The sequence below is a fragment of the Alosa sapidissima genome, chromosome 4 (genome assembly GCF_018492685.1).
Source record: "Alosa sapidissima isolate fAloSap1 chromosome 4, fAloSap1.pri, whole genome shotgun sequence".
Taxonomy (NCBI): Eukaryota; Metazoa; Chordata; class Actinopteri; order Clupeiformes; family Clupeidae; genus Alosa; species Alosa sapidissima.
Window position 1 is genome coordinate 10,338,586 of NC_055960.1, and position 13,340 is coordinate 10,351,925.

The 13,340-nt window shown below is 41.7% G+C and overlaps 1 protein-coding gene across 1 annotated transcript in view; it reads left to right on the forward strand.

Annotated features, from left to right (window-relative positions):
* Positions 1–6,891, forward strand: part of esyt1b (extended synaptotagmin-like protein 1b) — a 27,208-nt gene extending 20,317 nt beyond the window's left edge. Inside the window, exons 41-52 of the mRNA XM_042088148.1 lie at positions 62–144; positions 797–845; positions 1,378–1,467; positions 1,601–1,696; positions 2,152–2,223; positions 2,319–2,405; positions 3,161–3,307; positions 3,491–3,645; positions 3,964–4,095; positions 4,674–4,782; positions 5,103–5,152; positions 5,253–6,891. Coding sequence (XP_041944082.1) covers positions 62–144; positions 797–845; positions 1,378–1,467; positions 1,601–1,696; positions 2,152–2,223; positions 2,319–2,405; positions 3,161–3,307; positions 3,491–3,645; positions 3,964–4,095; positions 4,674–4,782; positions 5,103–5,152; positions 5,253–5,277 — 1,095 coding nt within the window. The 3' untranslated portion in view covers positions 5,278–6,891. The remainder of the gene's footprint in view (positions 1–61; positions 145–796; positions 846–1,377; positions 1,468–1,600; positions 1,697–2,151; positions 2,224–2,318; positions 2,406–3,160; positions 3,308–3,490; positions 3,646–3,963; positions 4,096–4,673; positions 4,783–5,102; positions 5,153–5,252) is intronic.
* The last annotated feature ends 6,449 nt before the right edge of the window (positions 6,892–13,340 follow it).

Here is a 13,340-nt window from a genome sequence, read left to right on the forward strand (position 1 = left end):
TTTATGTATGCATTGTATCCATTTTCTTGAGTGAAGCTTGAAATCTGTTTCCTCATTCTAGCTGGTTCTGAAAGGGAACATGGACCTCAATTTGAAGTTTGAGGTCTTTGATAAGGACTTGGATTCGGATGACTTCCTTGGAAGGTATACCATTACTTAAATTAATTAAAAGCTGATATATTTCAGTCAGTGGATGCCATTGGATGACTGACTAAGTTTTAATTTGCTATTCAATTAAATACATGGTAGATTTAAGCAATAACCCCCGAGAGGCAGTAGGTTACACTGATTCTACAACAGCTAAGGGGCGTTGTTAGGCACGACGCGCTAAGAAACCCCTCTTAGCTGTTGTAGAATCAGTGTAACCTACAGACTCGAGGGGCTTATTGCTTTTCTAAAACTGTTACTATAAATACCTGGCAAAGTTTCATAAAGTAAAGGCACAGCAACTAGAAATATAACAAGTTATTCCTAGATAATCATTCTTCCGCCAAGAAATATATTTCCTCTATCTGAGTGGTTGCCAAGCAACGTCGAGACGCAGCTACTATCAAGTTATGGTAGCTCAGTAATATAGAATAAAATGCGGTCAAGGTGTATGTTTATGCTGGATTTTACAACGGCATCGAACGTGATTCAGCCAATCACAATCAAGGACCGGAACTATCAGTTTTAGAATGGTAAATAATGGTATTGGTGAGGGTTTGTACTTTATATGTGTATATGGTGATAGGATCTGTCTATTTGTCTTTGTGAGAGATGAGTGGTAGCTGATGGTGCCTTGTTATGCCAACAGGTTTCAACTCCGATTGAAAGACATCATCCAGTCCCAGTTTACAGATCAGGTAAGAGGACTGAGCACTCTCAATATCTAATGTGTTGTCACATCAACATGTACTTTCTTTCTTCTGTGTCACTTCAACACATCCTCTGTTTTTTTTTTCTGCTTTACCCCTTTATGCTTTCATTATCTGTCTGATTCTAAAAGGCAAAATTATGGTATTATTGTTTACTCTAAGGCAATATGATGGTATTATTGTTTACTCTAAGGCAATATGATGGTATTATTGTTTACTCTAAGGCAATATGATGGTATTATTGTTTACTCTAAGGTCTCCTGGTGCTTTGTAGACCGAATGTTTGCCTTTTCTAAGTCGCTTAGGATAAAACACGTGTATCGGCTAATTGAATACATGTAAATGTATTGTGAATACATGTGAATGTCTAGTGTTTGGGGAATTCATGTGAACACTTGAATGGTTGTATCTGTGGCCAGTAATCTATCAATTTACATTAGATATGAATTGTAAAATCAATCACCTATAAGTAGGTGCTATTCCTGTGTTGCTAATGTTTGTGTTTGTGTTTGTCTTGCAGTGGTACACTCTAAATGACATCAAAACCGGCCAGGTCCACCTGCTGCTGGAGTGGCTGCCTACTGCATCAAATGCAGATGAGCTGAACCAGGTCACTTTCTTCTCCTCATTAATGTTGAGAGTGGTGCTCTTCCTAAAGCAGTGTTAATGAGTCAGTGTACTCAGCGAGAGCTGTACTGGTGGTGGTGGATGGTCACACTGAAGCATGAGGTGTGTGTTTGCAGGTGCTGCAGCTGCGCTCTCTCTACTCCTACCAGAACAAGGCCGTGCCCTCGGCAGCCCTGCTCTTTGTGTTCCTGGAGAGGGCCCATTCCCTGCCTGTGAGTGGTACACACACACACACACACACACACACACACACACACACACACACACACACACACACAGACACAGACAAACAAACAAACAAACACACACACCTACTGTACATGTACACATACACTAACACCCATACACCAAAACCTAATACTCAGGTCCAGATATTCCAAAGCCCATAGACACAGTACACACACACAAACTCATACACCTCCATACCTTCATAGAAACTGTGTCCACACACACAAACTCGTACACCTCCATACCTTCATAGACACTGTGTCCACACACACACACACACTCATATTAATTCACTCTATATGATCTAGATCAAGATACATATACAGTAGTTGCTTTTCCACTGATTTCAGATGCTGCTGTAAAGTTATAGCACCCAAATGCCTTAGTAGCTCTTAGCAGATTTGATCACAGTTGGATTGATACGAATGTGCATTTGTAGTTGAAGAAGAGTGGGAAGGAGCCAAAGCCTGCCGCTGAGCTTGTTCTGGGTGGAACGTCCTTCAAAACAAAGGTTGGGTGCTGTTTTCTTTCCATTTCTACTGTAGCCATTTATAGGCTTGCACAGTTTTCTTTTTTTTAAACACTGCTTTCATGTTTCTCTCAAAGGTGTTGGATCGATCCACCTCACCTCAGTGGGATGAGTCATTTTACTTCCTGCTTCATGACCCCAAGGAGGACATGCTGATTATAAAGGTTGGAATTCATATAGGAGTGTACATTGAAGTTAATGTGAACATTTTAAAGGTTGGAATTCATATAGGAGTGTACATTGAAGTTAATGTGAAGATGTTAAAGGTTGGAATTCATATAGGAGTGTACATTGAAATTAATTTGAAGATGTTAAAGGTTGGAATTCATATAGGAGTGTACATTGAAATTAATGTGAAGCTGTTAAAGCTCAGATTAAGTTCACTTATAGCTGTGTATATCCAGTGTGTTACTTCTTCATCTTTACATAATTTTTTGTTTGTTTGTTTTATTTATGATCTACCTTGTATGTTGAATGCCATTATGCCATTTTAGTATTAAATATCTATGTGTATGTATGTATGTAGGGTCCTTCCACAGGTTTTTTTCCTGCCTTGTGACAAGTGTGATTATATTTTTATAGACATATTCCATAAGGGTTGAGGACTAACCAGACTGTCAACTTCCTTTCAGCTTGAGTTTTTAATACCCTTTTTTACAATTCTTCAATAATGCCCTTTGTTCTGTCCAACCCCCCCCCCCCCCTCTCTCTCTCTTTCTATCTTTCATCTTTCTCTCTCTCCCCTCTCTCTCTCTTTCTCTCCTCTCTCTGTATATTCCCCTTCTTTCTTTCCTTCTCTCTCTCTCTCTCTCTCTCCCTCTCTCTTTCTCTCTCTCTCTCTGTCTGTCTCTCTCTCTCTCTCTCTCTCTTTCTTTCTCTCTCTCTCTCTCTCTCTCCCTCTGTCTTTCTCTCTCTCCAGCTCTCCAGTGCCTGGGATCAGGCTCTGGGTTCTCTGGTGCTGCCTGTCAGAGAGCTGCTGTCGAAACCTCAGCTGGTTCTGGATCAGTGGTTCAAGCTGGATGGAGCCCTAGCTGACAGCCAGATTCTGCTCAGGGCGGAACTCAAGGCAAGGAACTTTTTTTTTCTCCTTCACACTCACATTGCTCCTGAATTTCTCCTGAGTTTGCCTTACAACACATAACACCATAAGTTATTTATGGGTGTGATTTTGAAGAAAAAAAATCACACACACACACAAAAACAGTGTACCAAAAATAACGCTAACCTGAGTCTGTTTCTCTGATTTTAGGTCTTGGCGTCTAAACTGACCAACGCCCCGGTGGCAACGGGAGCTCTGCCCAGAGCTGCCCCTGGTGGGGACGCAGGGAGCTGCGGCCAAGTGAAGCTGTCCCTCTCTCACCGAGCCAAGGACAAGAAGCTCTGTGTCACTGTGCACGGCTGCAGGTGTGGATTGGGCTGCCACAGCAGACCGTTCTTTCCCCAAAGAAATGCTCTACACTTAACATTCAGCCACTGTGTGTTGCTGTTGTGTTAGTGTTACTTGCACAATCAAGATGGAGCTAAAAGACATGGAGCTAAAAGACATTATTATATCTAGACTGAAGCCAGTGGAGTCAGCGGCTGCTGTATCCAGGAAAACATGTCTAATTATGTCAGGTTCTAGGTTCAGTTGGTGCTTTTTAGCAGACACTATAATGTTAGTGTGTGTGCGTGCGTGTGTGCGTGCGTGCGTGCCTGTGTCTTTATGTCTCATATGTATAGGAATCTGGTGGCTTCATCCAAGGACATCATGGACACATACATTTCTCTCATTCTTCTGCCTGATAAGAGCAAGGCTACCAAGCGAAAGACAGGCGTTAAGAGGAGAGATCTTAACCCAGAATATAATGAAAGGTGTGTTTTTGCCCTGTTCTATAGACGGTGATGCTATGTGTGTGTGTGTGTGTGTGTGTGTGTGTATGCGTATATTTGTGTGTGTGCAGTGTACTATGCACATGTTTTTGTGTGTGTGTGAACATAAATGATAGAGAAAGAGACAAACAAAGATAGGAGTTTAAGGGCATGCAGTTTTGTGTATGTGAGAAGTGATCTCATATCCCCTGCTGTAATGGCTTGTGTGTGCATATGCTTTGCTTCTGACAGGCTGTGATGGTCTAATCCTCAAAGGCCTGTGTGGGTGGATGGGTGGGTGGGAGTGTGCAAGGTAGCAGTGCAAACCGAAGTTCTGTTTCAGCGTTGACTTTGTTCTGTCCCCAAAGGAAGCTCTCTTATGTTTGCTTTGGGGTGGTGTGTTTCAACTTATTCCCCCTAATATATCTTAAAATGTGTTTTCATTTGGTTGTGTGTGTGTGTGTGTGTGTGTGTGTGTGTGTGTGTGTGTGTGTGTGTGTGTGTGTGTGTGTGTGTGTGTGCTCTCGCATGCATATGTACGTCTTATCAGAGTTGTAATAATCCAAGTCATTATCTCCCAGGTTTGAGTTTGATCTCTCTCTGGATGAAGCCAAACGTAGGACTCTGTGCATCTCTGTGAAGAACAACGCTGCGTCCTTCATGAGCCGAGACAAAGACGTTGTCGGGCAGGTGGGACCTGTGTGTGTGTGTGTGGGAGTGTGTGTGTGTTTGTGTACGTGTGTGTGTGTGTGTGTGTGTGTGTGTGTGTGTGTGGGAGTGTGTGGTTGTGCTCACACTTAGAGCATTCAAATATTCATGTGCTTCTGTACTGCTGAGACATGCAGGATACAGTCTGTTGTCAGACTCATTTTGTATGCAGTGTGTGTGTGTGTGTGTGTGTTCATGTTCATGTGTGTGTGTGTGTGGGTGCGCGTGGGTGCGTGTGTTACAAGGGAGTCAGACGTGAACGTGTCAAGTTGCATCATTGTTTTTCAACTTCTTACTTTCAGGTGCAGATTGATGTGGTGCAGATTGACCTACTTTCAGGCGTGACAGAATGGTGAGTACCACGCTCTGGTACATAAAGACACGCCAGATGGTCCGATCAGACTGTTGGTCATTGCCTGGGTCTAACACACACTGTGTCCATCTCCACACAGGTTTGACCTGGGGGAAGAACAGTGAGGAGAAACTTGGCTCCTTCAAATCAACCCTGCGCCAGACTTCTGTGTGTACAATCAGGGCACCTTATATCATCACCGCCTTCCTCTGTTCCATATTCACCACCTCACACCTGTGTGTGTGTGTGTGTGGGGGGGGGGGGGGGTACTCTCTCATATACAGGGCTTACTGTTATGAGGCACATTGGTAGAATTCAGGCATGGGCCTCTGCGTCTAAGATTTGAAAACAGATCACTATATCGGCTGAGACCATTTCCTTGCTTAAAGCCCTGCATATATCAAAGTCTAGCTAAGGAATAAGACATGCTGATGGATGGAGGTTGCAGGTGGTTGTAAAAAGCTGTTGTCCGTTTCGGTCATGTATTAATATGGAGGTTAGTTACAATTATGTCACGCTGTTCCGAGTGTTATGAGATATATTGATGAGAGTGAAATGGATGACTTTGGAAGTTATAGCAAAGTAACACTGCTACTTATGAAGGTTGTATAGACTTCAGAATGTTACATATTTTAATTGAAGAATATCACAAGAACATGTTGAATGGAGAGGTGTAGTAGGTAAACTGTTACAAGTGTTAGTTTTATGGTTTTGAAATGTGTTCATATTTTAACAAAATTGTGTACTTATTGGTGAAGTATGAAGTATTTTTCAGGTTCAAAGAAAATGATTGCAGTGCATCAAGCTTATCGTAAGAATTGAGAAACTGTTGGTATACTGTATCATGGGCCATTGGTCTAGTCCACATGAGAGGTGTGATTTATCATATCTATTGCTAATCAGCAAATCTATTGTTTCAACGACACCAGTATTTTAGCGTAATACTGCATAAAACACTTTTGGCTGCAGTTTTTAAGTAGCGATATAGTAGTGATATGCAATACATATTAAATGTTATAGATCTGCTATCTGCCTTAATTGTAAACATATTCACCACAAATCTGCCAAAGGTATTAGTTTACACTGCAAGTTGTCTTGACTAGTATTGTCTTCTGAAAGCTACTTACAGTATGGTGGCGTCTGTGGCTCTAGTATCTTTAGCTACTGTATCAGGTATATGCCATTATTTGGCATAATTACTGCAAACTGCAAGTAAAACATCACTACCGTACCGTGGCTAGGTGGCTGAAGTCTACTCTCTCATAGGTTTTATATGACCCATTTTTAGTCAAATGCCTCAAGTGCTTCAGTTGCCAAAAAAGGTTTTAATATATTTTTACTTAGCTACACGTACAGACCAAAATGAAGTGCGTCTCACCCTTGGCGCATAATAATATCAGGTACATCTGTCAATGGCCAACCACTGTTAGTATCTAAGTAAGTTCCCTTTAGCAAAGGGAATGGACCAAGATTTTACATCCATATTAAGAGATTAAAGAAAATTGACAAACTGCATGATTTAGAATTGAAATGTTACAACCAGAAGCACTATTTTCCATACTTTGCACTGTATTGTTATATTTTCTTAGTATTTTGTTATTTTTTTATTTTATATTTTTGTTTATTCAATTTTTTATATACTTTTTGACGCAAACAGAAAACTCATCTTTGTTGCTGCTTTTCAAGGTCAATTTGCAATGTGCAGTGTTTGCCTAAATAGATTCACCGTTTTGCCTTTACAGTTTTTGTTTGTGCAATTCTTTGTTGATTGTCTGTGTGAGGGTATTTATTTGTTAGCTTAATTACTAATCATTGGTATTACATAAAAGCATGCTGGCCAGGCTGTATAGGTCATTTTAGTTTTAGCCCTGTATTAAAATTACTTCTGGCTAACACATGCTTACGCCAGACATGGGGGACTCGAGTCACATGACTGGAGTCAGACTCGAGTCACATTTTTTAAGACTTGCTTGATCAACTGTGTAAAAGACTCGACTTGACTTTGACTTGCTATTCATGACTTGAGACTTGACTTAGACTTGAGACAAATGACTTGACATTTTATTTTTTTCATAGATATTAAGGAGTTAACTTTACGATTTTAGAAAATCTGCTTAGGTGCTGTTGCATGCGTCACGCGAGCGAACCAAGTGACGCGACAGACCAACAGCAAGTGCCAGATCAAATGAGACAGACTGAGGTAGGCTAACTTGCAAATATGGAAAGCTCTACGTTTATACCAAAACATAATAATGTTTGGCTTCACGGATGATGTATCTAACAAGTCAAAGGAGAAATGAACAGCAGTCTGCAAGCGTGCAAAATATCGACATAACCACCACCACATTGATTTTCATCTGAAGTTAGTCGTGTTAAACCTAACGTCAAATTTGAGGCATGTTACACTCTTAAAACGAATGTGTTGGAAACAACACAAACTGTGTTGTCCCTATCTGGACACGGAGATGTGTTAAAAAACAACAAACGTTGTATTGTTTTCAATGCAAGTTGTGTTATTTTCAACACTTATGTAATAAATAACAAAAGCAATGTGTTGGAAACAACACAAACTGTGTTGTCCCTATCTGTTCGCAAGTTGTGTTTTCAACACATTTGTTTTAAAAGTGTAAGAGTTGGCTTTGAATCTATTATGCTTTTTAGTTAACGCCCTGTTAGGTTAAAATGTGTGAAATGGCAAAGTGAAATATTTTCTTGTCTAAGTTTAATCTTAATATATAGCGAAAATGCTGCCTATGTAACCTAAAGTAAGCGATCTCTTTCTCCCTCCCTCTTAAACACATCCCTGTTCCATACGTTACAGCCTAGTAGTAGAACAGTAAGTAGGCCTAGCTAACTGCCAGCAATGAGCATAGAAAAGTAGCTTATTTCACATGTTAGGCTTATGTATAATATAAGCCTTGAATGCATTGAATGCATATAAGCCACTATATGCATTGAAGGTCCTAAACCCTCCTAAAACCCATTGCGCTGTCGCGCTTGTCAAAGTTTGTCAGTGACGTCGGCGGCAGCGTTTGATTGATTGATTAGTTCACTTTTTCAACATTATTGGTTCCCTGGAGATGTGACAGGTCAGGACAGGTGTAACTTGAACTGTTTGAATATATTTTCATGATTTGATGTAGCTTAGGCTACCTCATCATACCTATTTGAGGCATTTTGAAACAATAGGCTATTTTATAATATAGGTCTACTAGAAATACATTTATTTTTATTTGTATACATTTCATCTTATTCTAAACCGTTCAGATGTAGGCTATGTGGCTTGAATGAATGCAATGTAGGCCTATAGTTCTATTTGTTTGTTACAAATAAAACTCCGGCAGTTCATAACTAGCCTATTGTAGCTTATTTTAAAATGAAAACATGGGTAAATCATCATGAATTTCAATGGTTTGGCTATGACTTGACTTGACTTGCTTGACTGTCACAAAAAATGACTTGGACTTGCTTGAGACTTGAAGGTTAAGACTTGAGACTTGCTTGTGACTTGCACATGTGTGACTTACTCCCACCTCTGGCTTACGCTACACAGGTTTTAATGATAAATATCCACATGCTCACACAGCCTTTGTATTAAAGCAGTCAGGTCTTTTGTTTTGCACTTCCTCACCTTTATCTGCTGCCTGGCTATGATGTCAGTTGTTTTCATGAATTAAATGAAATAAAGCATAGGAGTGGTGGTCTTTGTGTTAAACATGCACAACAGGTCATGAGAAAGCTGGACACTTAAATGCATACCTTTGTCTCTCAGACCTCAAAATATGCCTTCAAGACCATGCTTGTCCTTACAGTTCACAAATACCTTTTAGGCTACATATTTCATTATTTATATATATATATATATATATATATATATATATATAATTCGTAACAAACACTTATGTATACTTAAAACATTTTTCTAAACTCTTAACACAACGCACGATCACACAATTGGCCAAAATGTTTCTACCGAAAGCCATACACCAACCAAACACGTTCTCTCTGTACACTTTCTTCACCAGATCATGGTGAACCTGATTCAATATCAACTCAGTCTTTCAAAACACTAGTACATGTTTTCTATCCAAGAAGAACATAGTCAATCACTGCACTCTCAAAATAGGCCTACTAATATTTGATGGCATTTCAAAAATGCCATTATACTTTTCATTTTCACTACCACAGGGATTTCCATACACCCCTCTCCTTTCTGGTTGAATGTCAAATGTGGCTTTTACGGCATAATATGATCTAAAACGGAACCAGTCTTCTCTATTTAGAACGGTAGAGAGGAAAGAAAGTGACATGAATACTGCAGTCATATCTTCACAGTATTTTACATACGCTAACAAGCATCCTAGCAGCATGAAATTGCTACCAGTGAAATGAATGGCCTTTGGTTCCAAGTCTCAGATTAAAATATAAAAACCAACTAGATCCAACTAGGCCTAGATACCACATCCACTCATTTGAAGTACAGTAGCACCATAGTTAAAAATGAAAAAGCAAAAAGGCATTGTAATCGCAGGTATCTTGGCTGACGTTCAAAACTGCACGAAATTTGAAAGGATCATTATGACACCCTCTGAATGCCTGGGGGGACAGTAAGTAATTGTGTACATTTAGTGACTACAGCAATCGGCCTGAAGATGGCTGGACAGTTTTCTGTGAATATCTCGAAAACCATAGGGCGTAGGATTACCAAATTATTTTTGTATTGGTCTCCAGGAGCCATGTCAACACATCCCATATCAACTCATTTTAGGTGTAGCGCCACTTAAAGTGAAAAGGCAAAAACGAGGCATTGTAATCGCAGGTATCTTTGGCTGACAAGATCCAAATATCAAAGTCAAAGTCTGCTTTATTGTCAATTTCTTCACATGTCAAGACATACAAAGAGATCGAAATTACGTTTCCCACTATCCCACGGTGGAGACAAGACATATTTTACCAATTAGGTCCACAGACAAACATAACATTCAAGTAAACAATATAAAAAGTAAAAATAAGAAGGCACATACAATGAAGAAAATAAGAGCAGCAAAATTTGAGTTGAAAATGTGCAATTGTGCATACAGTAGACAGTCAATATAATAGTGCAAAAGTCAGGCCAATAAATGGCTGAGGTAGTTCTGTTTGACCTAAGTATGCAAGTGGCATAGTGGTGCAAGTTATGTAAGAGCAGCAGAAGTGTTTTCAGGACAACAGGACAACAACAAGTTGCAAAGTGTGCAAGTGTACAAGTGGAGTAGTGCAAGGCAGCCATTGTGGGTCCAAAGTCCAGGATGCTATGTAGCTGAGGGTGGAGGGGGGAGAGGGGGGAGAGAGTTCAGCATCCTAACAGCCTGGTGTATGAAGCTGTTGGTGAGTCTGGTGGTGCGGGAGCGCAGGCTTCTGTACCTCTTCCCAGAGGGCAGTTGATCAAACAAATTGTGAGCAGGGTGACTTGAATCACTCACAATTGTGGTCGCCTTGCGGGTGAGGTGGGAGGTGTAAATGTCCTTCAGGGAGGGGAGTGAAGCACCAATAATCCTTCCAGCTGTGTTCACTATGCGCTGCAGGGCTTTCCTGTTGTATTCAGTGCAGCTTCTGCCCCACACAGCGATACAGCTGGAGAGGATGCTCTCAATGGTGCCTCGGTAGAATGTGGTCATGATGGCTGGTGGAGCACTTGCTCGCCTGAGTTTCCGCAGGAAGTACAGGCGGCGCTGAGCTTTCTTCGCCAGTGATGCAGTGTTGGTGGTCCAGGAGAGGTCTTCACTGATGTGCACCCCCAGGAATTTGGTGCTGCTTACTCTCTCCACCACAGCACCGTCGATGGTCAGTGGCAGGTGTTGGGTGTGACCTCTCCGGAAGTCAACAACAATCTCCTTGGTCTTGCTGACGTTCAGCACGAGGTTGTTGTCCCTGCACCACGTGGTCAGAAGGTCGACCTCCAACCTGTATTGAGTCTCGTCGCCCTTGGTGATGAGACCCACCAGAGTTGTGTCGTCAGCAAATTTTACTATGTGGTTGTTGCTGTAGGTTGCAGTGCAGTCATGCGTCAGCAGGGTGAAGAGCAGCGGACTGAGCACGCAGCCTTGAGGGGCCCCCGTGCTCAGTGTGATGCTGCTTGAGATATTATTGCCAACACGTACTACTTGAGGTCTCTGACAGAGGAAGTCCAGTAGCCAGTTGCACAGTTGCAGAGGTAGGTACTGAGTCCCAGTTTGTCAAGTTTGCAGATGAGTATATAAATATAGATCCAAATATAAATATAGTGCAAGGCAGTTCAGTACAATGATAATGTATTAATAACAATATTGTAATTGTAAGATTTAAGTATACATGAGGTAGATGAGCAGAACAGTGTTGATTGACTTTGTTCAGTGTGAGGATGGGGGCTATTTCTGAGTGACTGCTTGGGGGAAGAAGCTGCATGTCTTTGTGTCGGCTGGTTTTGGCGAACAGTGCCCAGTATTGCCTACCAGAGGGAAGGAGGTTGAACAGTTTGTGGCCAGGATGTGAGGGGTCTGCAGAGATTTTGCTGCCCTTTTCCTGACCCTGGACCATTCCTGAATCGAGGGAAGGTCAGCTCCAATGATCCTCTCTGCAGCCCTAATTGTCCGCTGCAGTCTGGACCTGGACCTGTCCCATTTGATGGCTGACCCAAACCAGACAGTGATGGAGTTGCAGATGAATGACTGAATGATGGCTGAGTAGAAAGTGAGCACTTTAAGCAGACTTCCTTAGCTGTCTCAGGAAGTATAACCTCTGCTGGGCCTTTTTCTGGATAGTGTCAATTGTGGGGAGGTGGAAATGTGGGGAGACCATTTTAGGTCCTGTAAAATGGTTGATCCACAGTGGACACTGTGTCGTTCAGAATGGCGAGGGGGGGGGGGGGGTGTGGGACCACTGTCCACTGTCATCTCCACAGTCTTCTTGGGGTTAAGCTCCAGGTGGTTCTGACTGCACCACTGGACCAGCTGTTCCACCTCCTGTCTGTAAGCAGAATCATCACCATCCTCTATCAAACCAATGACGGCGCACATGCAGACACACAGGCACACAGAGGCACGCACGCACACACACACACAAACATAAACACACGCGCGCACGCACACACTCCCAGGCACGCACCCACACACATAAAAACACATGCAGGCAAGCAGGCATACACACACCTCCACACACTCACAAGTGACCCCCCCCCCCCCCCCACCCCACCCCACCCCACACACACACACACTATGCACACATTAATTTACATACACAAAAGTTGGGGATGTAGTAGGAGATTGACAAGCGTGATATATTTTTGCAGACAATGTGCAGGACTGGGCGGCGGTCATATTTTGTACCGCTCTGTGGTACATCTAGTTATCTGTTTGTTTCAGTAGCTTTTGCGCAGCTGTTATTGCAGAAGTTTTGAATATTAGGCTTTCTATTCTGGCATATTGTGTATACATTTGAAAATAAGACAAGAAATAACATTATTTTTGGTATTGCAAGTTTATCTTGAAGGAAAACTCAATCACTGATTGTATACTGTGTGAAAGCAACAGGAATTGTGTTAATGGTATGGTCCACAACTAATTGTAGTTTAGAAAACGTGACTACAGATGGGACCAAAGAATGTTAGCGGTCATTAAATGGCCAGTGGTAGCGTAGTGGTGGCTAGCGCGTAGTAGTCTGAAGTGCTGTTGTGGGTTCAATTCCTGGTTTCCACCGTTGTGCCCTTGAGCACTTAACCCCAAGTTGCTCCGGGGTCAATGGCCCTTGTAATATAATTGTCATATGTAAATTACGTTGGATAGAAGTGTCTGCTAAATGAATACATGTAAATGTAAAAATTGTAAAAGGACAACTCCATTTCCTACACGGGACTATTTGACCTTTTTGACACTAAATAGTATTCATGCATTATCATATCGGATATGTAACCATCCTACCTCTTGTAACATACACCTCAGGTGGCTTTAAACACCATGTTCTCTACATCTGAGTAACTTATGCATTTACCATGTATACCTACCTTACTGTTCTGTAACTGACCCTAGGCAGCTGCGTCAGGCCCTTGAGTCGTGGATCTGCTCGAGGTTTCTTCATACATATTATATATGTATCTCCAATTCTAGGGAGTTTTTCCTCGCCCATGTTACCCATGGGCCTTCTTTTCTTTTCTCTGATTGTCTAACATTCTGTG